This window comes from Rhineura floridana, chromosome 4 (genome assembly GCF_030035675.1).
Source record: "Rhineura floridana isolate rRhiFlo1 chromosome 4, rRhiFlo1.hap2, whole genome shotgun sequence".
Lineage (NCBI taxonomy): Eukaryota > Metazoa > Chordata > Lepidosauria > Squamata > Rhineuridae > Rhineura > Rhineura floridana.
Genome location: NC_084483.1, coordinates 58,751,253 through 58,776,812, shown reverse-complemented (window position 1 = coordinate 58,776,812; position 25,560 = coordinate 58,751,253). Strand labels below are relative to the sequence as shown.

Genomic DNA, 25,560 nt, shown 5'->3' with positions numbered 1-25,560 from the left:
AGCCTCAGATATAATGCATTGCAGTAATCTAACCAAAGGTTACCAGAGCATGAGACAACTGAAGTCAGCTTCTTCAGATACAGGCAGGGACATAGGATGACCACCAGTTGAAGCTGGTAGAAGGCACTCTGCACTACAAAGGCCACTTGTATCTTCAATGTTTCTACAAACTATGAAACGGTTCCTTCAGGGAGTGCACCCTCACTCAGAACTAGGTGAAAACTATGTATTCAGAACCACTCACTAACAATGTACCTGTCTCACTGGGATTGAGCTTCAGTTTATTGGCTCTCAGCCAGTCTATTACTGTGGTCAGGCTCCAGTTCAGCATGTCCACCCCCACCCCTGCTTGCAATGCAAAGGAGAAATAGAGCTATGTGACATCTGCCTATTGATGACAAAAAATGAAAAGGACTGCCTTCAAGTGATCCCGACATGTGGTGGTATTCAGAGGGGGTTTACCATTGCCTTCCTCTGAGGCTGAGAGGCAGTGACTGGCCCAAGGTCACCCAGTGAGCTTCATGGCAGTGTGGGGATTCGAACCCTGGTCTCCCAGGTCATAGTCCAACACCTTAACCACTACACCACACTGGCTCTCCTATTGATGACAACATACTCCAAAATCCTGGATGACACCACTCAGTGGCTTTTCATAGATATTAAATATTACAGGGGAGAAAATTGAACCCTGCAAAGTCCCACATGGAAGACTTTATGGGGCCAGATGATGCTTCCCTAGCACCACTGAAGCCAGCAGTCTGAAGCCAGCAGTCCAAATAGGATGGCAACAGCTGTGAAACATTCCTGCTTAGCCCCAGCTTGGGTAGCTGCTCCAGGAGGATGCCACAGTCAAGGATATCAAAAGCTGCTGGGAAGTCACGGAGAATCAACAGCGTCACCCACTCTCCCCGTCTTTCTCCCAACAAAGGTCATCATACAGGGCAGCCAAGGTTGTTCCAGTGGCAAACTCAGGTTAAAACAACAAGCAAAATGAATCCAGAAAATCCGTCTTCTGATCGGGTGGTTCCACAAGGCCACCTCCCCCTGCCTGGCATTAAAAGCTCAACAATATTAAACAGACATCCCACACCCTTTTCCTGGCACCCAAACCCAGCTGTGTGGGGCAGCGCCTCACTCTGTCCAACGGTAGGGCCCGCTTTTGTCTCTGGCTTTCCACAGTTGCTTAACAATCGAGTTGAGAACACGGCTCCTGTTGACTTCGGCGGTATCCTGAGAGGAGGAAGCGCCCCGCGGGTTTTGAACCGATGTTCCCCACTCCGAGCTTTCCGTCTTCACTCCCCCTCTCCCCGCTGTTTTTTTAAAAGGGAAAAATAACTGGGAGCCCAGGAAGAAGTACTGTGCGAGAAGCCTCCGCTAATTCCCTCTCCTTTTGGTGTTCAGCGCCTATCTCCCGACACAAATACCCAGGTGCCGTCATCTCCCTCGGCTGTTTGGTTAGAAGGCTGACGATAAATAAAGGCATTTTCCCCCTCCTTTTCATGGTGTGACTAATCTCCACCCCGACCCCGATACCGCCTCCTCCTCCTCTCCTCTCCTTCCAGGGTCTCTGGAGTTTTAAGCACGTGAATCCATTCCTTGCCTACGCTCCGTAGAGACCCGGCAACGCAAAGAGAGCGCAAGAGCAGCAAAGCCCTCTCCAGGCAGCTACTCCGAAAGCGCCAGAAAGCGAGCACCATCCGCTCCCACCCGCCCCCCAGCGCCGCATCAGCCCCGAGGGGATCCCTCCCCTTCTTCCCCGACACGCAGACACCAACCGGGAGTGCCCAGTGAAGCCGCCCGCCGCCACCGAGCCTCCCTTCTGGCTAGCCCCTTCTCTCCCAGCCCCAAGCCAGTCCGCCCCGATCGCGACCACCAGGATACCAGGGTTCCAGAGCCGCCCCTCTCAGGCAGAAGGAGACTGGGAGAGTTCGGGACACCTCGCCGCCCCCCCAATCTCAGGCGTCCCGCTGCTTCGGGGGCGGATGGAAGGGGAGCGATGCTGAAAGAAGAAGGAAAGCAGCCGCAGGAATACCGGGCGCTTGGGCACGAATCCAAAGAATAACCAGAGTAATCAAGGGACCGGCGGTGATCGAAACAAACCGGCCACCAATTGCCCCCCCCTCCGGCGCCTCTTGCTCCAGAGGCGGAAGGTGCGGAGAAAGAGAAGAGCGGAGAGTTCGGCGGAGGGGTCGGTCCCCGCTCGCGCCACGGCGCCTCGCCGACAGCAGCCAGCCGCTACTCTCGCCTGCCACCCGCGGGAGGTCAGTGGCCTCTCCTGCCTCGGAAGGAGGAAGGCTCAAAGACCGGCGCCTCCCGACCTTCGCCGCCGAGGCAGCAGCGCGTCCTCCGGCCCTCAGCGCCAACCTCTCGCAAGGTGTCGGGGCCAAGGCGGGCGATCCCCTCCCCTCCTCGCCCGCGGCCGGCCCAGGTGCGCAGCGCCGAGCTCCACAGCGCCTCAAAGCCGGGTGTCCCTTCTGGCGCCCTGCCGCCCGCTCCATGGCGAGGGAAGCGCAGGCTGAATCTCCCGGGCGGAGGAGGCGCCGCCGGCAAGAGCAGCAGCAGCTCCAGTATCCCCCGCTGCCACTGCCGCTGTTGTGAGGGCTGCAGCGGGGGCGCCCCGGCCGGCGAGGCTGAGGGTGGGCGCGGCGGCGGCAGGGGCCCCAGCATGAAGTCGCTGCTCTTGAGCCGCTTCTTGGTGCTGCTCCCTTGGATGCTGCTGGTGATCGTCATGCTGGACACGGGCGGCGGCAACCGGGCGCCCCGCCCGTCCTCCGTCGCCTCCCGGCAGCCCCTGTCCCAAGCACATCAGGAGGCGCCCCGGCGGCGGGAGGCCGAGCTGCCCGTCATCTACACCATCACGCCGACCTACAGCCGGCCGGTGCAGAAAGCCGAGCTCACGCGGCTGGCCAACACTTTCCGGCAGGTGGCGCGCTTGCACTGGATCCTGGTGGAGGACTCGGCGGGGGGCACCGAGCTGGTCAGCCACTTCGTGGCCGGACTCATCCGAAACGGCGGCCCGCCCTGCACCCACTTGCACGCGCTGACGCCGCGCAGATTCAAGCGGCCGGGCCAGCCCCGAGCGACGGAGCAGCGCAACGCCGGCCTGGCGTGGATCCGCCAAAAGCACCAGCGCCTGCCTTCTCCGCAGCCGGGCGTGATTTTCTTCGCCGACGACGACAACACCTATAGTCTGGAGCTCTTCCAGGAGGTAGTTTGCGCAGGAGTGCAGCCACCTGAGGGGGTGGGGTGCGTGGGGTGGAGGCGGGCGTCGAGGGCGCTTGCGTGGCGACCGCATTTCCTAGCTCCGTCCCGCAAAAGCGGCTCGTCCGGCGCTGCAGAGCCGCACTCTCATTTTTTAAAAAAGTGTTTCTTGAACACAGTAATCCTAGGCGTGCCTACTGAATTCACATCCCACTGAGCTCAGTGGGGCGTACTCCTTTGTAAGGGTGTACAGGATTGTAGTCCTAGGACCAATTCTTTGGGTGCACGAGCTTTATTCAAAAGGAAACTCCGCTTTGTCCAGCGTGGCTTTCAAATGCGCTTCTTCCCCGTCCAGCTTCGCATGAGGTCCCACCACCAGTACTGAACCCTTCGGCATCGCGCTGCCCAGGGTCTCAGAAATGCTAGTCCGAAACCAGCTGGGCACTGACTGGGACGTTATTCCTACCAGCTTCAGTTCCACACTCCCTCCTTCCACTGGCACGCACGACCACCCCGGCCCCGGGTCTCTCTCAAACTTGCACACCTGCCAGGCTTGCCCAAGAAAACGAGCCCGTCTGGGACAGCCTCTTTGTATTTCACCACCAGCTTCTGCCCCTTCAGGGACTTCCTTCGAGCACTCTCCCCTTCCGCTTGTCAGGCTATCTCTCGCATCCTCCAGACTCAGCCTTTAGTGTGTGTACCGTCCACTTTTCTACGTTAGACATTGCTGCTTTCAAAGTTTAGTTTGAACTAGAGCTTAGGTTTAAAAACGTTGGTTTTGGTGCCAGCATTGGGGCATGTGAATTTTAAGGTCTGGACTTTTTTTAAAAATAGAAAAGCTGGAAAAAAACGGTTTTGAGTTTAATTTAACTGCTTCATCTCGGCTGCACTGTTTTTCATACTGTAATTAATTTTTATTGCTAATTTTGTGTATGAACCATTTTCGTATACACTATCCAGATAACTCTAATTTATGGGGCAGCATAGTATTACAGTTAATAAATAATATTAAGGGAGTATCTTTGAGCATGTGCAGAGTACCTCTCAGGTAACGGTGACTAACCTCTCACCTACTTAGGATTCTGAGGAAAGGTTTCCAGTTAAGTTTGGACTCCTGAGCTGGCTCCCTGCCTTCACTCAGTCCAAAAGCCACGTCTAAAGCCTTCCCTAGTTTTAATCGAAAATATCTACCCTCTTTACGTTCAGTGGCAAGACCTTGAATGTGCAAGGGCTTGGATGCAATATCAAGGGACAGTTTTTCTTACTACTGAGCTGCCTTTTATTTTACTTCATTCCTTGTCTTCAGCAACGGTCTCCAGTCATTCTCTCCGCTCCCCACCCCAACAAACCTTTGTAGCTTGAACAGATACAGTATTCCGGCAGGTATCTCCTACAGCTTTGGCAATAACATCATGATTTCAAGGTTTTTCAGAATAAACTCTACTTTGCTTTACAGCCCTAAAATAGCTTCCAAAACGTCCTCACAATGAAATCGCATTAATGTCTGCATTACGGTGCAACCCTGTACGTGTCAACTCAGAAGTAAGTCACGTTGAGTCCAGTGGGTCTTACTGCCAGCAGAGTGCTGCCTTAAGAGGCAGTGTTAAGGCAGGGGGTCAAAGGGGCCTCTGCTCTCTTTGATTCTTTAAGCCAATTCTCTCCCTCCAGCACTTGTCGAGGAACTTTAATCACAAATCACCATCCCTTGTCATTTCCCTTGCTGCGAATTCCTTTGGAAAAATCTATTCCTTCTCTCATAATGGTCCATTCTTTAGAGTTTTTCTTCCTGTTAGGGTGGTGGGGAGAAACCATTTATATAGTGACTAAACATAGCAATGTGTATCTGTTGCATGACGAATCCCCCCTTCACTCTGAGCTCTTGATTGATGGCAAGTGCTCTCTCTCTCTCTCTCTCTCTCTCTCTCTCTCTCTCTCTCTCTCATGTCTTTAAGTGGTAGTTGTTGGCAAGTGTTTGGAAAAGGACTGATAGGGAACCGGGGGAGGTTGGCCATTTCCCCCCTCCTTTGATTTCCCCGCTGGCAGGAAGAAGCATTTTTAAGGGGAAGACATCAAAGGGTGCAAGTAGGATAGCAATGAATAAAAGTGTAGGTTTGGCAAGGGAAAGGGGGGAGGAAGTGTGACAGATCAAGTATGGGGGGCGGACACAGAAATTACCATAAACTACTCAGAATGGGAAGTCTTGCCAGCTGCTGTGTGTATGAAGAGATACTCTCCCTGTAGAATTTCCCTTTCTTCCAGAACACTAAAGCTCAGTGGAAATAGACTATAATCCCCATACCTAGGAATGCCCCAGCAGCTCCACAGAATTCAATGCAATTGACATTTTTCCTTTAGTGACCCTAGACTGGGGCAAGCATTGTATGTTTTACTATGTACCACTGATTTCTCTCTTTTTGCAACTAGGCCAGGTGCATTAAGAATCAATAGATTAAAGCCAAGGCACTGAGGAAAGATGCAGAGCACATCGAGTCCCTGAAGAGAGCCGTTTCAGAAAGGCTGATGATGTGTGTTTAGACTTTAAAATGTGTTTGGGTCTCTTTCAATATGCTGTTGGCAGGTGTTAGACTGTCCCCCCCCCCAAATTCAGCAGAAGAGCCTCACTTCCTTTCCTTATGTGGCAGCCTTTTGCATTGAACCCTTTATTGAAAGTGACTGAAAAGAATGGTTTTTAGTTCTGTTGCTTTGGTTTATTCCCAGTAAACTGTGGGAGGCTTTGCATAGCTCTTTAATGCTGAGAAAGTTCAGGCATTCGTCGTCTTGGCGTGTGATTATTTCAGCCGCACTTTCTTTTTGAACTGAAAGCGAGTGGAGTTTTTACTTGGGGTGTGTGTGTGCAGTGTTGTCTAAAATCCTGCCCTGTTGCCTGAAGCAGTGCTGAGGCAAAAAAGCTGTTCGAAGACAGACCTCCATTCTCTTTAAAGCCTAATTTGCTCACATAAATGAAAGCACTAATTACTCAGGAGAGGAAGAAATTAACTGAAACAAGAACCAGCACAGAGTCAGACATACCAGTTGAGGTCGCTCCTGTGTAACCTCCAATAAAAAGACGTGCCTGCAATGGATTTAGTCTTTTATTTGTTGGTCCTCTCTCTCTCTCTCTCTTTTCCATTTAACAGGCTTTTATTAAAATTAAGGTGCAAATGAGACCCTCTCCAGCATGCTGGCTGCCAGTTAAATTGCAGAGCTAAATGTGAACCGCTAAAATAAGGCAATCGATTGCTTCTCGGCTGACAAGAGTGTGTGTGTGTGCACATGCGCGCGCACACACACACACACACACACAAAGCTTCAGTGCAACAGGGTAGAGAGGTTCACTTTGAACAAGCTCATGTTCACATCAAAATGCACACATTGGGGAGCCCAGCATATTCACATTGCAAGTATGGAGGCAGACGCTAGGCATGTGAGGCAACTGTTTAGCTCTCCTCTGATAGGCAGTCCCTCTTTGAGAAGGGGATAGGATTTGCTGTGTTATTAGGTAGAAGCATGCAGAAAATCTTTCCCTGCATTGATGTGGTATCTTTTTTAAAAAAATAAATCTGCAGGTTCTTTGAAAATGCCACAACCACATTTTGCATCCCTGGTAGAAGGAAGTTGAGAAGTGTAGTATTTTGTTTTCAGCTCAACCATTGAACATAATTTATATCAGCTTCTAAAAACTTGGAAAATTGTAAATGATTTCTGATTCAGTGTTCTGTTCGGTCCCACTTTTTTCTTCTGCTTCCAGACTTGGATTGATTTCCAAAAGTTGTACTGCTTTTCCTTTTTGGTGTGACATGACGCTAACCTCCAAGTTTATTCTATGTGGCAGAAATCCAGTCATAATTTCTTTCATGAAGCTGGATTAATGGCAGGTGAGAGGAAATTGATGCTTCATGTGTCCCGTGCCTCCCCTTGTCCCCAGCTTCCCAGTTGCCTTTCTGGCTGCCGATTCCCTGAGCCAAAAAGAGCTCTGATTTAAGAACTATTTCAAGCATGGAGGCATTATGGTTATAACAGCATCAACAGGAGACTTTTTAAAATTCCTGCATCCTAGTCTTGCCCTTTCTTTGTTGCCTTGCATGAAAATCGCTACAGTTTTCCAGCTGAATGGGTAAGATTAACCTCCTGTCAAGTGAGCCTACATTATATATCACTGCTGCTAAATTTTGTGTGTCTCCTGTTTACGTTATACGATTTTTGTAGATAGAGCCTATCACATGCTTGGAATCCAGTGTGTTTTCAGCTTTCAGACCACATTTTCATAAATAGTAATTCAGTATGGTTTACCACAAAATTCAAAGTTTTGTGCACCCAATATCAATCGTTTTGCGCAATCCAGTTGCATTTATCTAACGAATTGCATTAGAAAAACAATTTCATATCTTTTAATGCATTGTATAATTTCTTCCTGGTGCCCCGAGTCTTGGTTTAAAAAAAATAATGTTCTATAGTCATGAGCGCTGGAAACTTTTTGTATAGTTGAGAATGTATTTATTAGAAAGCCAAGTTCTCATCAGAGTTCAGAGAGCAGCCCCTTTGAAGAGTGTGGGGAGGCTGTATGTATGTCAGCTGAGAATCAAAGCGAGAGGAGCGGGGTCTGCCACAGCTGAAAATCTCATACCTGGCCTTGGGCCAGTCACTGCCTCTCAGCCTCAGAGGAAGGCAATGGTAAACCCCCTCTGAACACTGCTTACCATGAAAACCCTATTCATAGGGTCGCCATAAGTCAGAATCGACTTGAAGGCAGGCCATTTCCATTTTTTCATCTGCCTCCACACATAGCACCCACAGCTATAATGTATCAGGTTTTAGGTGAAATTGGTCCAATATCTTTAATGTTCTACCTGAATTAAAATGTTTAATGGGAATGCATTATATTGACACACAACAATGTTGTGTGTCAGATTACATTGCTGATTACGTTCCTGGGCAGGTCAGATTATATTCCTAAAATAATATGCAAGCTGTTAAGTACTCGTGAAATGTAAGTAGTAAATGTAAGCCTGAGAAAAATCGGGCTTATGACAATAGGGACTTGTCCCCTTGATTTCTTTGCCTGCACCATGTTCCAGAATGAGTAGAGCTAAACTACATGCCATGGAACATATCCATCATCAGATCGGCTGTAGGCAGGGTGGGGTGGGGTGGGGGCAGGTGCTGCAAATTTGCTCAGACTCCAGAGGGAGAGAGGAGTGTTAAACTCTTTCCCCCTCCCCCAAGTTTTCCTGATCTAAATCCAAACCCCTGACGCTACTTTTGGCAAGAGAGAAATACAGACACACATCTGTCCTGGTGCAATTACAACAATATATGTTTTCTTAACATGCCTAGATTCCCAAGAGTAGCAGAAGTGTTATAAATTGGAATTATACAGGCTGTTGTGAGTATTCTTCAGGCTTTAAAGAAAAAAAGTTCTGAGGCCAGTTTGAAGGATTTATCAGCTTATGTTTTTCAAGCAAAAAAATCGTCTTCCAAATGTGCTTGTGTGGTCACTAGAAATATATTCTGTAGGTCAAAGAAAAAGTGGTAGCTAGAGCTGTTCTGAAGATGGCATACCCGTTCCCTCCAAAATAAATATTGTTGCTTTCCACATCCCCCCCCCCCGTTTGCTGCACTAATAATCAGTTTCTGGACTGCTGTTGAATGGTTGCCATGGTAATGGTTAGTGCCAATTTGAGTACTCTGTCTCTGTCTTCCATATGTAAATAGTCTTGCATAACTTGAATTTGCCTTTTGAGATAGGGATGGCAAATTATAAAACTATGTTATTACGCTATAATGTTTTAATTAAAAAAAAGGAAAATAACTGACTACTAGAAATGAATATGGACTATATTTTATAACCCTGGATGTTGAGCGAAGTGTCAAGGTACTGCCCTTTTCTAATAAACTCTAGTTTTCTAGTTGTGATCTCTTACATGACAGTAAGGGTAAAACCTATATATTTAGGGTTTTTAAAAAAGTCAAGGCAAAGCCATAGAAGGCTGCAACGCTGAGTGGAGGACTGGCAGAAGGGGGCACTAATTAACCTTTCCACATCAAGCCATTTTCCTACACAAAATTATCTCCAACTGCTTTTTCCTCCATGAGGAAAATGATACTTGGGCCAGAAAGATGCAATCTGCAACACACAAAGGATCAATGCTTTAGAGAATGTCCAGGAAGCCTCTCTGCCTTTTGGTTTCTGGCTTAGTAGCTGTTCAGGATGAATACCTTTTCTTACAAAGCAGGCAGAATTGATATTCTGGGGTAGCGATTATTGAAAGTACGATGGAAAGCAGTGCTAGCAGCAGTCTAGCAAAAGACATGTGCAACGTATTTAGAGGTGAGTTGCTTATAATGGACCTAAACACTTGAAGTTCATGGGCAGTGTTTGTCCCCCCTACGTTGTTGGCAGGTCATTCAGAAGGGAAAGGGGAAAAAGGAAGAATTCCCAAGTTCCGTTTTGGTATGATGGTAGTGATTTAATTTCAGTGCTGGAAAGCACGATCTTATGACCCCTTTGCAAAAATGGGACAGGAGAGTAGTTGTGGTTGCATCATCGTGCTCATAGAAGGGGACAGCTCACACCCTTGTGATATGGACATGCTCTTAGCCTCTGCACCAGCAGCTGTGCCATAGAGCTTCTAGACCAGCCTTCCCCAACCCGGTACCCTCCAAATGGTTTGGAATGCAACTCCCGTCACCCTGACCTTGGGGCATGCTAGCTGGAGCTGATGGGAGCTGTAGTCCAAAACAACCAGAGGGCACTATGTTGGGAAAGGCTGTTCTAGATGCTACATGTTGTATATGTATTAAGCAATCGGTTTACCTGAGCTGCTGCTTTTGAAGGGTTTCTTGTTGTCTGAACCTCCAACTGTATCTTTTACCATGGTCTTTCTGGGATGTAACAACACAAGAAGAGTCTGATGGATCACCCCAAAGGCCCATCTAGTCTAGCAACCTGTTCTCACAGTGACAAACCAGATGCCTATGGGAAGCCAGCAAACAGGACCTAAGGATCTTTTGCTCATGATCTCTAGCAACTGGAGAAAAGTTTGTCCATGTAACATGTTTTTAAAGCTGCAGTTCTTTGGGAAGTGCCTTGGTTGTGTTCAGCTCTGTGGGGGTTTCTTCCCAGTAAATGTGCATAGGATTTATTTATTTATTTATTATACTTGTATACCACCCCATAGCCGAAGCTCTCTGGGCGGTTTACAGTAACTAAAAACAAATACAATTTAAAATACATCTGTCATGACCCCCAGACCACCAAGGTACTGGGTTCATGCATCAGACTCAGACCCCCACCCTTAGGGAAATGAGACTGGAACCAAAAAGCTATTACTTCACCCTTGCCAAGGCTGTGTACACCCACAACAACCCTGCAAGGTAGAAGGTAGGCTGCCACCACCCCTGTATACTGGTCCACTCAGAGCCAGGGGATCTCTGAGCCCAGAAGATATATAAAACCAAGGTCCTAAAAGGCAAGAGTCACAGTTACACTCCTTGCCAGGCACCTCTGGTTTAACACTTAAAATCCAAGCCTTTAACTTGTTAACCCTCTTTGGTAGTTAGTGACTGAGATTGGTCAAGGTACTGAATCCAGAACCACCCTTTCTCTCAATGAACACACCAGGTTAAATAGAAGTAGCTTTATTAAGATATATAAGTGCACATAACATATAGCAGCAAGTAATCCTTTAAGACCATTCACCCAACAGGGGTTTAGGTTCTTATAAGAGAATTCATACACACAACAAGAAAATAACAAACTAAACTCACCTAACTACTTACACACGAGGTAGTTGGTTGCGTGGCACCTCTCCTAAGAGAGATGGATGTTCAACATAAAGCAATGGAACCAGACATAGGTTGCCTTCCCATAAGCAACCCCTGGAACCATAAGGCAGAAAGGTTTGGAACTCTGGTGCCAGTCAGCATAGGCAGAGAACAGAGAACAAAGGCTATGGGTCTCTAGCCCTATACTTAAAGGAAAAGGATCCTAACGGTCCAAGATTAATTGACCAATCAGGAATTGGCTGATGTAACGTTCTTCTCGATGTTTCTCACATTTTCGCACCTTGCGGGCCCCCCTCCCAACTGTGTTTTCCAACTGTACAGGCCAAGGATGACCTTGGGTACCAGGCACTTGCTAATCAGGAAAGATAAACAGGTGCAGCTTGTTAAGACTTCTCTAACCATCTTCAGCTGGGAAGTGAAACTCAGAATTGCAAATTGGCAAAGGCTTGTCTTTTCTAACTGTAACCATCTCCCAGAGTCCCCTTGCTGGAGCCAAAGTATTGCTATTAGATTTTTAATAACTCATGAACATTACAGGTTCATGACATGCCCTTTTTTTCGGGAAGATGATGTCAGAACTCTGGATAGTTCTACGTCATCGCCACAGCAACCAGGGATAAGGGAACAATCAAAAAATTACCTCAATATATCGACATTGCACTATATACAGCATTAAAAGAAGAAAGGGTTAATAACATTTTAAGCAAGTGAGCTACTTCTTGACTTATGCCTTCTAAATATATTTCAAAGATACAACAAGGTTACAAAATAACACCAAGAAAATTAAGGGACCCCTAAAAATACCCAAGAAAAGGAAGACTTTATTAAAGAAATAAAGAAATAGAATAAAAAATGGGGTAATCCAAAAGCTGGTCCAGGTTCAAAAAGAGGTCATAAGCCATAAAATCCTATAAAAGTCCATAAAACATGTTAAAAGCGTAAAAGAGTAACACAAGGTCTAAAAACAGTCCAGAGGTCATCAGAGCTGGGAAATCAGTCAATGGAATAGGCAGGAGTCAAATATCAGTCAACTAGAACAGGTAAGCGAGATAAAGCGTCTTCTGCAACCTCAGAAGCATGAGTGCAAGTCAAAACCAGGTGTTTCCTAGAAAAATATTGCTTCATCATATTCACATGATATACTTTAGGTTTCTTATGGGATTTAGGGTCAGCTAGCAAATAATTGGTGTCACTCAACTGGGCCTTGACAATAAACGGGCCTTCCCAGGCCACTGATAACTTATTGTCCACTTGGGCCTTTAGTACCAAAACTTCTGACCCCTCAACAAATTGTCTCTCTTTAGCTTGAGCATCATAATGGGCCTTCTGCTGTTGTTGAGCCTCCCCCAAATTCTCATGAGCGACAGCCAAAACATCTTTTAGAATATTCTGTAAATTGTGTAGGTAAGTTACTACCGACACAGGCATAGCTTCCAACCTCCCTTCCCACTCATTCTTGAGCAATGACAAAGGTCCCACCAGATCCCTTCCAAAAACTAGCTGGTTGGGGCTATAGCCCAAGCTGGCAGAGGGAGTAGCCCTATAGGCGAACATCAGGAAAGGTAAAGCTACATCCTAATCTTTAGGATGTTCTAACATATACGCCCTTAACATTCGATTAATGGTGGCGTTCATTCTCTCACATAACCCATTCGAGGAATGGCGCCCAGCAGTCGTAATGTGGTGTTCCATGCTAGCAAGTTCCCAAAGTTTCTTAGTTAACTTGGCCACAAAACTCGGCCCTCGGTCTGACAAGATAGTCTTGGGGAACCCCCAACGTGAAAATAACTCTAACAAAGTTTTAGCAATGACTGGGGCAGTGATGGAACTCAAAGGAATAGCTTCAGCAAATCTCGTGGCAAAGTCAATTACGGTCAAAATAAATCTTCTCCCAGTCTTAGTCGGATTGAAAGGGCCAATCACATCCACAGCCACTTGAGCAAAGGGTTCTGCCACAATCTGGGACACTTGTAAGGGTGCCTTGGGGTGATCACGCGCATATCCAAGTTGTTGACAAATATCACAGGATTTTACATATTCTTTGACAGTCTTAGCCACTAAGGGCCAATAAAAATGTTGGGTAACAGAAAACAAAGTCCGTTTCACACCCAGGTGCCCTGCAGTCACAACATCATGGGCCAGCCGCAATATATCCAGGCGAAAAGGTTTTGGCTTGACTAGTTGCCTGACTGGCTGCCAGTCCGTGAAATTCCCCCCAGGAACTTGTTCTCGATAAAGCAAGCCTTTGTCCCAATAAAATCTCACTTTCACAGTCTCTGATAAGGCAGGAGGGCTTCTCCCGGCCTCTTCCCTGCAGTTTTGCAAACTCTCATCCTTCAATAAAGCTGCCTTAAAGGCTTGAGAGCTGGCTGCCGGTAATTTACATTCCTCTGTCTCCCCCACACTGGGTTGCAAGGAGTTTTTTCCCTGTTGTTCGGGCAGGCTCACAGCTCTCCCCTCTGCAGCTCTCTCTTCCTCGCCATCCAGAGGCCATTTCTCCACGTGGTCTTCTATAGGTTGTAACAAAGTTTGAGACCTGGTAAGAACGTTTATCTCAGCTCCATGTACAGTCTCTTGATGACTTAGGAACAACAGGTCAACTCCTATTAAAACATCCCATAAATGGTCATCCAAATGAACTATAACTCTATGGCGCCCAATCCAGCCTTGGTATGAAAGCACCACGGCTACGGGCACTTGCACTGTCTGCTGTTCATACGCTGTGACAGCCACTTGTAACTCTGGAACGTATTGCTCCGGCTTGACCAGCCGCTCCGCAATACTGGTAATTTCAGATCCCGAATCTACTCTCCCCATGACCTTAATACAGTTAACATATATGGGTTCGGAAAACTGCGTTTGGACCCATTCTTTACATTCCGATGAAAGGGGTCCTGGGGAGTCTTTCTCTGGAAACAAGCTGTTCCTTACTCCTCCCTCTCTGTCCCCTGACACAGTTTGTACAACACTCACCGGCGGGGCTCTGACTGCAGATCCACAAGGAGTTGCAGGGCAGTCTTGGGAGTCTGGGACAGAGAGTACAAAATCCAATTCTGCTTCTTCATTCCCCTCTACTGACGACCAAGGAGAAAGTTCAGAGGGTTCTGCTCCAGGTGACTCTAAGTCTCTTATACGCACAACTGGGGCAACCCTTGGAGTCTTCCTTCCAGCAGGATTGGGCTTAGGCAAGATTTCCAAACAGGAATTAGCCTTATGGCCGATTTTTCCACATTTAAAGCAAGTTATTTCTACAAAGGGCTTCTTTTGTAATCCAGTCTCTGTCAGGGTGGAAGTTACCTTGGAGTAGCTCTGCCCTCCCTTCACTTCCCTCGGCGGTTGCCATGGTTTCTGCATACTTGGAATCTCTCGCCCGGGCGGTTTCACAGGAACGTTCTCAGGTTTCCGAAACAGAGTAAACTTTTCTCCAGCTCTGTTTTTAAACATACGATCTGCTAGCACGCCTGCTTCAGCCAGCGAATGGGGCTGCTGGTCTCTAACCAGAGCCATCAGTTCTCGAGGGAGACGTCTGTAAAACAGTTCCTTAGCAAACAGGTCTAAAACCTCACCTCGAGTTGCAGCTTCAGCCGTAGCTGCCCAGCGTTCCACATTCCTGCCCATCCGCACAGAAAAAGCTGAGAAGCTCTCACGAGCCTTTTTCTGGTCTGCCTCTAAACGATGAAAACAGTCCTCTGCTGTTAAAGCAAAGTGGGATCTAGCTAGAGCATAGAAGTAGTCAAAATTATCTGCATACTCCGCTGGCAGAGAGTTCAATAATTCTCTCAATTCGCCTTCAGCGTTAATGCGTAAAGCACTCATCCAGTACTTTTTAAGCACACCTTGGTCTCTACAAGAGTGAGCAAAAACTTGAAAAAAGGTAAAGATGTCATCTGTCTCACGAAAGGTCGGAAAAGATTTTTTATGGAGGTCTGGTCTTCCTCCTCGTGGTTGTTGCAGCTCACGAGCAAAACTTTCCCTACTCCGGCGATCCTCCTTCATAGCCTTGAACTGTAGGGACAACAGCTTCATTTGCTTGGCTAGGTAACACTGCATACTTCTAGGCAGCTCTTCCCCATCAGAATCTTCCTCCTCCTCATCTTCACTTTCCTCCTCACTTTCCTCAGTTTGCTTAAACACGATCTCCTTGTCATCCGCAGAAGGCTGAGGTATAAGTGACAGAGCAGCAGCGCCTTCCTCCAGCTGAACAAGCTGACTAGGCAACGCATTGTCTGCCAGGTGCACATCCTCGGCTCCGTTCTTTTGAGATCTGGTTTTTATCTTTTGTGACATTCTGCACTAACCTTACTACCCAAAGTAACAAACGGTTGTGTCAGAAGTCTCCTTCAAATTTACAACTTGCTGCAAAGCACTTATTTCACACAGCGTGTTCACTTAAGAGCAGGAATGGCCTCGATCCTCACCGCTGCCAACCATGTCATGACCCCCAGACCACCAAGGTACTGGGTTCATGCATCAGACTCAGACCCCCACCCTTAGGGAAATGAGACTGGAACCAAAAAGCTATTACTTCACCCTTGCCAAGGCTGTGTACGCCCACAACAACCCTGCAAGGTAGAAGGTAGGCTGCCACCACCCCTGTATACTGGTCCACTCAGAGCCAGGGGATCTCTGAGCCCAGAAGATATATAAAACCAAGGTCCTAAAAGGCAAGAGTCACAGTTACACTCCTTGCCAGGCACCTCTGGTTTAACACTTAAAATCCAAGCCTTTAACTTCTTAACTCTCTTTGGTAGTTAGTGACTGAGATTGGTCAAGGTACTGAATCCAGAACCACCCTTTCTCTCAATGAACACACCAGGTTAAATAGAAGTAGCTTTATTAAGATATATAAGTGCACATAACATATAGCAGCAAGTAATCCTTTAAGACCATTCACCCAACAGGGGTTTAGGTTCTTATAAGAGAATTCATACACACAACAAGAAAATAACAAACTAAACTCACCTAACTACTTACACACGAGGTAGTTGGTTGCGTGGCACCTCTCCTAAGAGAGATGGATGTTCAACATAAAGCAATGGAACCAGACATAGGTTGCCTTCCCATAAGCAACCCCTGGAACCATAAGGCAGAAAGGTTTGGAACTCTGGTGCCAGTCAGCATAGGCAGAGAACAGAGAACAAAGGCTATGGGTCTCTAGCCCTATACTTAAAGGAAAAGGATCCTAACGGTCCAAGATTAATTGACCAATCAGGAATTGGCTGATGTAACGTTCTTCTCGATGTTTCTCACATTTTCGCGCCTTGCGGGCCCCTCTCCCAACTGTGTTTCCCAACTGTGTTTTCCAACTGTACAGGCCAAGGATGACCTTGGGTACCAGGCACTTGCTAATCAACAAAGATAAACAGGTGCAGCTTGTTAAGACTTCTCTAACCATCTTCAGCTGGGAAGTGAAACTCAGAATTGCAAATTGGCAAAGGCTTGTCTTTTCTAACTGTAACCATCTCCCAGAGTCCCCTTGCTGGAGCCAAAGTATTGCTATTAGATTTTTAATAACTCATGAACATTACAGGTTCATGACAACATCTTTTTAAAAAACAATTTAAAACACAATTTAAAATTTTAGAACAACATAAAAACAGCTTTGGGCTGTAAAGCTCAGTAATTCTTGTCTCATCTGATTATCTGAATCATTGCTCAGTCATCCTCAAAGTGGAATTGAAAAGGATTGAAAATCTTCACCTCTACTTAATGCCCCTCTGGTGTGGAGTATTTCAGCATCTAGCATGTTCTCTCTATAGTCTTTTGTAGGAAGCAGCAATCTCATATCTAAAGGTGAGTTGTGCAATACCTAAACCAGGGATAGCCAACCTTTTTGGGCCAGTGGGAGCATCCAGAATTTTAGGAGAGTGGCCATGAGCACTAGTCATAAAATGGCCACTGTGGGGACATGACATAACACAAAATGGCTGTCGCATCTGAAAGAGCAGAAAAAGAGACAGGACCACACAATTGTGTGAGCATGTGCTCCTCCCTCAGCTCCCATCAACTGGAAAAAGGCATCTACATTAGCCATTGGGGCACTGATGCACAGATAGATGCTATTGGCTCACCTTCTCTGTTCAGAATGGAAGGAAGGGTGGGTGTCCAATCCCAGCATCCAATGAAATAGCATATTGAAGGAGCAGAGGTGTTCAGTGTACGAGAGGCTGAGCCAGTGCAAACAGGAACAGAGCAAGAAGATCAAACAGTCTCTCATGCATTGTGGATGTTTGTCCCCATAATTCTGCCCCAGAAAGCATGGGGACAAACATCTAAGCACGCACTGGAAGTTCTTCAAAATAAATTTATGAGACAGTTGTTGGGGCTACCACCAGGGACCCCATCTGCCCACCTCAGATCTGAGCTCTGGCTTCTGTCAATAACTGCAAGAATAGACATTTCTTATTCTAGATATTGGCGTAGACTAAATGGGATGGAGGACTCCTCTTCTACTAAACTCTGCTGGTTTGAGCAATTAAGATCTGGAGGTTGGGCAAGGCAGTGCCAGGACAAGCTCAAGGGTTACAATCTTTCCATGGAAAACCTTTTAAATGTTAGTCCTCTCGCTCTCAGGAACTGGATTTTTGACCATAATGCTGCTCAAGATAGAGCAGCCATTGCTGTTGCACGCTTTTCTCCCTGGTATCCTCAATTTAAGCGCAATCATGCAAGAGCTCATTATTTTGAGGTTCTCACCTTTCCCCAACTCAGAAGGGCATTTACAGAACTCAGGTTCCAGAAGATGCCCTCTGCATATCTCGATGGGAGATACCTTAGAATCCCAGTCACAGAACGGAACTGTATTTATGGGTGTAATCAGATCGAAAATATAATCCATTACTTGTTGTACTGTCCTTTGTATGTGGATCCTAGAGAAAAATTTCTGGCAGATATTATTTGGATGTTCTCTGATCAAACGCCCCAAGAAATGGCAGTGGAACTCTTAGCTGACAAATATTTATATATCACATATTCTGTAGCCCAGTTTGCATTGGCAGCTAAGAAGTTGAGGGCTCTCCATATTAAGAATTATGCGGTATTATAAAATTTTATTTTTAAGGCCCGAGTGCTTAGCCTTTTAACGGATGTTTATTTTAATAAGAGCTTTGACTAAGACGGGTATTTTAAGCAATATTTTGTATACATTGTTAAGGCCTTTGGCTATATACAGTAAAGTTTGACTGACTTTGGCATTGTGGATGTTTCAGAGGTTATTTACTGAGACTTTTTGCGGGTACCATAGGAGGTACTGGCGGGCACTATTCACCAAGTTAGTGACCCCTAATTTACACTATTCCTTTCCGTTGATGCAGGGATAGTGTGAGAGCTGTACATTGAAAGTAACAGTAAAAATCCATAGTTTTCAGTGGTTTTCTGATAAAAATGGTGGATCAGTATGTTTGAATCAAACGGGAAGAATCATTCTCTAGAGAATGAGGCTGTGAACACACTAGTGGCCAGAGCAAAGTGTTTCCATTAGCCACACCTTCAGAGGGAATAGGCTGATCTGCCGATCAGTTGCGAAATCTCTTTGAAGCTGAATATTTTTTAAAAATGCACAGAAGCTGCTCCCACCAGGTTTTACAGTAAAAAGGGGTTTGACTAGCATCATGTGCCCCTGTTTTCAGAAGAGAGAGGTGGAGATGCGCTGGAACCAGCAGAACAGTAAGTGTGTTTCTACCCTGAGTAACACAACTGATTCTCAGTCTTCTCTGAAATCCATGCTAAAGTGTAATTTACTGTATATACATTTCTTAAGCTATAAAAATATGAACAGGTCACTTCCCCTCCCCTTCCCATCTATGGGCCATAGAATTGGTGACACTTCTGTAAAGGCCAACACTGCCCATTTCGTTATTCACACTTCTTTCGGCCTTTAAGCGTCAGCTAACTTTCCTAAGAAAATGTTAATTTTTCAGAACAAACCAGTGGAAGAATCAAAGGCCTCCTTTCATGGAAGACAGGGCTATCAATGGCTACTAGCCATGATGGCTGTGCTCTGCCACCCTAGTCAGAGGCAGCATGCTTCTGAAAACCAGTTGCCGGAAGCCTCAGGAGGGGAGAGTGTTCTTGCACTCGGGTCCTGTTTGTGGGCTTCCCCCAGGCACCTGGTTGGCCACTGTGAGAACAGGATGCTGGACTAGATGGGCCACTGGCCTGATCCAGCAGGCTCTTCTTATGTTCTTATGTTCTTAAGGCTTCCCTCTTGATTTGATCATCTTTACGTGAGGTTTCTATATGAAGCGGTTTTAACCTCTGCTTCATTCTCTTTTTCTGTAGGCCGTTTTGTTATTTTGTCATTCACTACTGGACTTTCTTCACCCTTTGCCTGGAGTGAGAGATAGCTATATTAAGACTGTCAGTTGTATATGTTTATAATACCTAATGGAAAACATATAGCAGTGAATGCAATACCTTTTTTATTCCATCTGTAGGTAGAGTGTCACATAAACATAATTCTATGCAATACTGGAGTCTCAAATAACTTAGTTTGGCTCCGAGTATGAACTAGGGGCCTGACCGGGTCAATTATTATGGGAACTTGCAGGTGTGTGTTACGTTGTCCCATGAGTATAGCTCTCTGCTTACAGGAAGATGGTTGATGGCAGAAAGCTGCTTTAATAGTAAGTCAGACCAGTATTGTTTAACCTGTGGCCCTCCCGGTGTTATTTGACTCCAACTTCCATCAGCCCCTATCAGCATGGCCAGGGATGATGGGGGTTGTAGTCCAGCAACATCTGAAGGGCCACAGGTTTCTCATCCCAGGTAGCAGTGGTTCTCTATGTTTTAAGATGGGATCTTCCCCAGCCCTACTTGGAGATGCTAGGGACTGAGCCTGGGATCTCTTGTGTACAAAGTATTGTTATGAGCCTGGGGGTTGGGATGGATTATTCCTGTGGATCACCTTTCCAGCCTCTGATTTGGAATCCCGTGCCTTGGAATGAGGAACTCTTTGCTGGTCAAATGAGTCTTTTGTTAACCAAATAGATTGGCCAGGTAAGATAATGGGCTGATCAGCTGCCTAGCAATGGAGAATGGGCCAGGAAGACCCCTCTTGTCATTTAAACTCTACAGGAGAGCCTCCCCCCCACTCCTGGCAGCTAGCAAAAGTTGTGCTTGTAGTTTGAGTGTGTCGAGATAATTTCTGGGAACTGGAAGGCAGAGATAGACTGGCTCTCTGCGCCATGGCCTTCGGGGTGCCTCCTGCAACCCAGATGGAAGAACAGGGTATTGGACTGGTGTTGCATTGAACCCCCTCCATCCTTGAGCTCAGGTTGGAATGTGTGTAAATAAACAAACCGTATTTCATAAAGACACCGCAGTCTCCGCTGACCTTCTTCCCAAAGGAAACCAAAACCTGGAGGGGTGTAGGGACCCCCAAAATCTCACCACTTGGAGATTGGGGGAGGCACACAACAGTATACACTCTGCCATTGATCTATATCCCTTCTTCACAGAAAGGGATGGGGAACCTGTGGCTCTTCAGATGTTGGACTCCAGGTCCCATCATCCATGACCATTGGCCATACTGGGTGGGGCTAATGGGAGCTAGAATCCAACTACATCTGGAGGATCACATGTTCCCTGTCCTGCCCAAAGGAAACTCCCATGCATGAGGCAGTGGTACAAGAGAGGATGGTGGCAGGATTGGTCCAGATTTTTTTCTTCAGAGATGGGAAGAAGGTAGATTGGGACTAACAGGTAGATCATTAGGTGACTTGCAACGTATCAGCAAGTTTTTTTAAATAAATTCCAAGTTGTTTAACAATAGCAAGAGTAAATGACTTTTTCTTTCATCTTTCAAATTAGGCTGTTAGAATCCATGATGATTTGAAGTAAGTCAGATGTAGATTTGCACTTATGTATGCAGGTCACCCCCAATACTGGGTTATGGACTGCAGTGGGTAACAAGCTCTGCTTCTTGGGCCATGATTTGATGTCTAGCTCTGCCCCACTCTGCCACTATGTGTGCCTGGCTCTGGTTGGTGGATCTTTGGGTTCCAGTAGAAAGCCTGAAATCCACCCATTACTACTCATAAAGCAAGGATGGGGAACCTGTGGATCTCCAGTGTAGTTGGACTGTGAGCTCCCTAACATCCCCACACAGCATGGCCAGAGGATAGGGATGGTGGAAGTAGGAGTCCAACAATGTTTGGAAGCCCACAGATTTTCTGTTGCTGCCGTAGGAGAAGCCTTGTTCTTCAGAGAACCATTTATCTTCTTCACTTTTCTCCAAGTGCTAGTTTATTCTGCTTGATTTCTATACTCTTAAATAGGGATTAATAAAGACCCAAAAGTTAGCTCACTAGATTTAGTGAATCTGAAAAGAGTCTCAGGACAAGTCATTTTGTTGAAGCAGAGTGTACCATGGTGGCCACTGGAGGTCCAGATGTTTTGAATAAAGAGGCACAATGATTCTAGCATCTGATCTTGCGAACTAAAACTGTTATGCAATCACTTGGCATACCGCACTGAGGGATTGGAGAAGAGTAAAAAAGCTTGAAGCAATGTTGTTTATAGAATAAATCTGCCAATTTGAAACTGATCTTGATTTAAACTAGTGAATTTTCCCATGATGCTTTTAATTATATTTCAGAATTTTCCTATTTAGTAAATGCAGGTATTCATTCTGTCACTTGCTTCAGACAAAATCTTTTTATAATCTAAATTTTGGAGGTCTGGGGTAAAGGATTTTAAATCCTATATAATGACTATGTTCTTTACATGAGCGGTTAAAATCTTCTTGATAACCTTTTGATATTGTTTGCAAAGCAGTTCCCCTCGGCTCTGAAGGCACTTAATTCTCACTTCTGTTACCTGTTACTATAGCCAAATTTTGACAGCTGGTGTTATCCAGATACTCTCTGAATACTGTACTCAGTAGTTCACCAAGGATATCGTACATACTTGATGATGCATCGTGGTACATTGCCATAATAAGGTTTTTCCTCATGGTGAAGTCATCAGGATTCACCTTACCATTATAGGGATATCAGTGCAGCTTTGACACAAGAACTGTATGCATCAGCATTCTGCCTGGTCATCATTAAGAGGATCTAGAACTGAAGATTTGCAACCATGAATAAAAACAAACATCCCAGTTGTGTACCAGTGATGTGATCTGCATGCACAACTGTTTCACCATGCCGTATGAGAGAAGGCCCCCATGCACTGATCATGTTTTAACATTTGAGCAGGGAAAAGAAAGTGTGCCTGGCCAAGTGCCTCCTTTCCTCCCCCCAACGCACCCCACCGGAGAGCTGATTAAGATCAAGACGCCCTTCTGCTCTCCAGCGCCAGTAACTCTGTTAGAAACTGGAGCAGCATAGTGCAGAAGGCATAAAGCCTTCTGCTGCACTTGTGATTCTCTGGATCAGTGCCAGAGTGTATGATATCAGTTCCCACAGGGCTGGTGTGACAAGCCAGATGGGAGTGTGAACAGTACAGCAGATTACCAATGACTGTTCCAGAGCTTTTTAGTGAAATCTTGAAGAAAATACTTAGTTGAAGGCACAGGATTTTCTGGAGCCTTGCATGGCCTCAGAAATCCGTTGTATTTGGGTATGTGACTGTGTGTGAACAGTCAGAATATCAGGAAGGTAAGACAAAAGTGGAATAGGAAGGTTTTATAAAATATATACTCACACAAAACAGAGCTTGGAAAAGTTACTTTTTTGAACTACAACTCCCATCAGTCCAATCCAGTGGCCATGCTGGCTGGGGCTGATGGGAATTGTAGTTTAAAAAAGTAACTTTTCCAAGCTCTGCGAAAGACACCAGGTAGGGCGATAGCTATGTGGGCTAGGGTTTTTTTCCCCCTTGGGCCGGTGTGCATGCTTGCGCTATGTACATGTTGCATGGCAGAGAGAAAGAGATGCTGTGCTGTCTTGATCCCACCCCTGCACATGAACCTTTGATCCCATGGGTGTCATGGCATCCTCAGTTGCTCCCATGGTATTTTGGCTACATTTAAGGGCCTCCACCCATGTGCTTAATGCTTATGTACCATGAAATAACAGGCTTCTCAAGTAGCCAACTGTTGTTTGTGTGGTGTGTAAATAGGGCATCGTCATGAGTCATGTGGATGGAAGCTTTTACATGCACTTTGGGAGGAGCTGGCCAGGCAGCAGTGACTTCGATGCCTGTAGCAGCACTAGGCTGCCGAAAGACTTTGAAAGGTCATAAAATTGGAAGGGATGTCAAAGATCAGGTAATCCAGCTGCTCTCTCATGTGCAGGAGAACAGATAAGGGGAAAGCAATTAGGGGAGGCAATTTTGATTGAAAAAATGCCCTGATTAAGCTCATCCTGCCACTGATGAGATTCACAGGCCACAGCAGTTGCATTTTAGTGGGTTTTCTTTTTTAAAAAAGCATTTGGGAGATAAATAGTGCAAATCTTGGCATCTTCTTTACTGTGGTCTTAAGCTCCCAGAGGGCCTGTTTCAGAGTTAGAGGCTAAACCAATATGTGGAGCTAAAACTACAGTGCTGTGTCATCATATCCTTATGTAAGGGAAGAGCAGTAAAGGAAAGGGGAGCAACAGAAGAAGCACAGGCATAGCCGGAAATGTTCATGTGTTATTCTTTTATAAAAAAATGTATGCAGCTTAATATCATCGTAATCACGAAGCAGGTCACATGAAAACAATACAAGTACAACCTTGCATCGGTAGCAATCTCAGTAAGGGGTCGGGATTGCAGTTCGAGATTGATAAGGAGATAGTCAGGAAATACCTAGTTAACCTAAATGAGTTCAAATCTCCAGGGCCTGATGAACTGCATCCCAGAGTATTGAAGGAACTTGCGGATGTACTCTCGGAACCTCTTGCCAGCATCTTTGAGAAATCCTGGAGAACGGGAGAGGTGCCAGAGGATTGGAGATGGGCAAACGTCATCCCGCTCTTTAAAAAGGGTAAAAAAGAAGATCCGGGGAATTACAGGCCGGTCAGTCTGACTTCAATACTGGGAAAGATATTAGAACAGATAATAAAAGAGTCCATTGGCAACTATCTAGATGACAATGCTGTGATTAGAAGGAGCCAGCATGGGTTTGTCAAGAAAAAATCCTGTCAAACTAATCTCATCTCTTTTTTTGATTGGGTCACTAGCCTAGTAGATGGTGGAAATGCTGTAGATGTCATCTATCTAGATTTCAGCAAAGCGTTTGACAAAATCCCCCACGACCTTTTGATTAGTAAACTGGTCAAATGCGGACTACATGGAAATACTGTCAGGTGGATTCACAACTGGTTGGAAAACCGTACTCAAAGAGTGGTCGTCGGTGGCTCTGCTTCGGACTGGAAGGAGGTTTCGAGTGGAGTGCCACAGGGTTCTGTCCTGGGGCCGATACTCTTCAACATTTTTATCAATGACTTAGATGATGGGGTGGAGGGAAGCCTTATGAAGTTTGCGGATGATATGAAACTGGGAGGGATAGCTAACACAATGGAAGACAGGAATAAAATCCAAAGGGACCTGGATAGACTAGAAAATTGGGCTGAAATTAATAAAATGACATTCAATAAAGACAAATGCAGGATTCTGCATTTAGGCCACAAAAACAAAATGCACGGGTACAGGATGGGAAATACCCGGCTTAGCAGTAGTGCGTGTGAGAAGGACCTTGGAATTGTAGTGGATCGCAAGTTGAACATGACCCAGCAGTGTGATGCTGTGGCAAAAAAGGCAAGCACGGTTTTGGGCTGCATAAACAGAGCTATAGTTTCCAGGTCGAGGGAAGTAATAGTCCCACTATATTCTGCATTAGTCAGGCCTCATCTGGAATACTGTATTCAGTTCTGGGCGCCTCATTTTAAGAAAGATATAGACAAGTTAGAGAGGGTTCAGAAGAGGGTGACAAGGATGATAGCCGGTATGGAGAACAAGTCTTATGAGGAAAGGTTGAAGGAACTTGGCATGTTCAGTCTGGTGACGAGAAGGCTGAGGGGCGACATGATTACACTCTTTAAGTACCTGAAGGGCTGTCACATAGAGGAGGGTACAGATTTGTTCTCTGCTGCCCCAGAGGGTAGGACTAGGTCTAATGGTTTTAAGTTGCAGGAGCGTAGATTCAGATTGGACATTAGAAGGAACTTCTTGACAGTAAGGGCAGTTCAGCAATGGAACCGACTGCCTAGGGAGGTGGTGGGATCCCCTTCACTGGATGTCTTCAAGCAGAGGCTGAACAGCTATCTGCGGGAGATGCTCTAGCTGTGGATTTCCTGCTGTGAGCAGGGGGTTGGACTCGATGGCCTACAAGGCCCCTTCCAACTCTATGATTCTATGATTCTACATCGCCATTCAGTAAAAAATCCTTTTAAAACTATAGACGAAAGTGAGAGGAAAACAAAACACAATTGTGTATCACAAATAAAACTGAGCAGTGTACAAAACAAAACAAAATAAAAATTTAAGAGTCCAGGAAAGATTGGTTAATCATGTACATTTTAAAAAGCTGTTTAAAGGTAATTATTGTCTCCACCACACAAATTATTTGAGGGAGGGCATTCCAGAAGGTAGCTGCTTTAGTGAGAAGGCCCACTTCTGCAGTGTCACCAAGATCTTCAAGATGGG

General features: G+C 45.9%; 1 protein-coding gene across 1 annotated transcript in view; it reads left to right on the top strand.

Moving 5' to 3' along the window:
* The first annotated feature begins 2,665 nt into the window (after positions 1-2,665).
* Positions 2,666-25,560, top strand: part of B3GAT2 (beta-1,3-glucuronyltransferase 2) — a 59,598-nt gene continuing 36,703 nt past the window's right edge. Inside the window, exon 1 of the mRNA XM_061623094.1 lies at positions 2,666-3,208. Coding sequence (XP_061479078.1) covers positions 2,666-3,208 — 543 coding nt within the window. The remainder of the gene's footprint in view (positions 3,209-25,560) is intronic.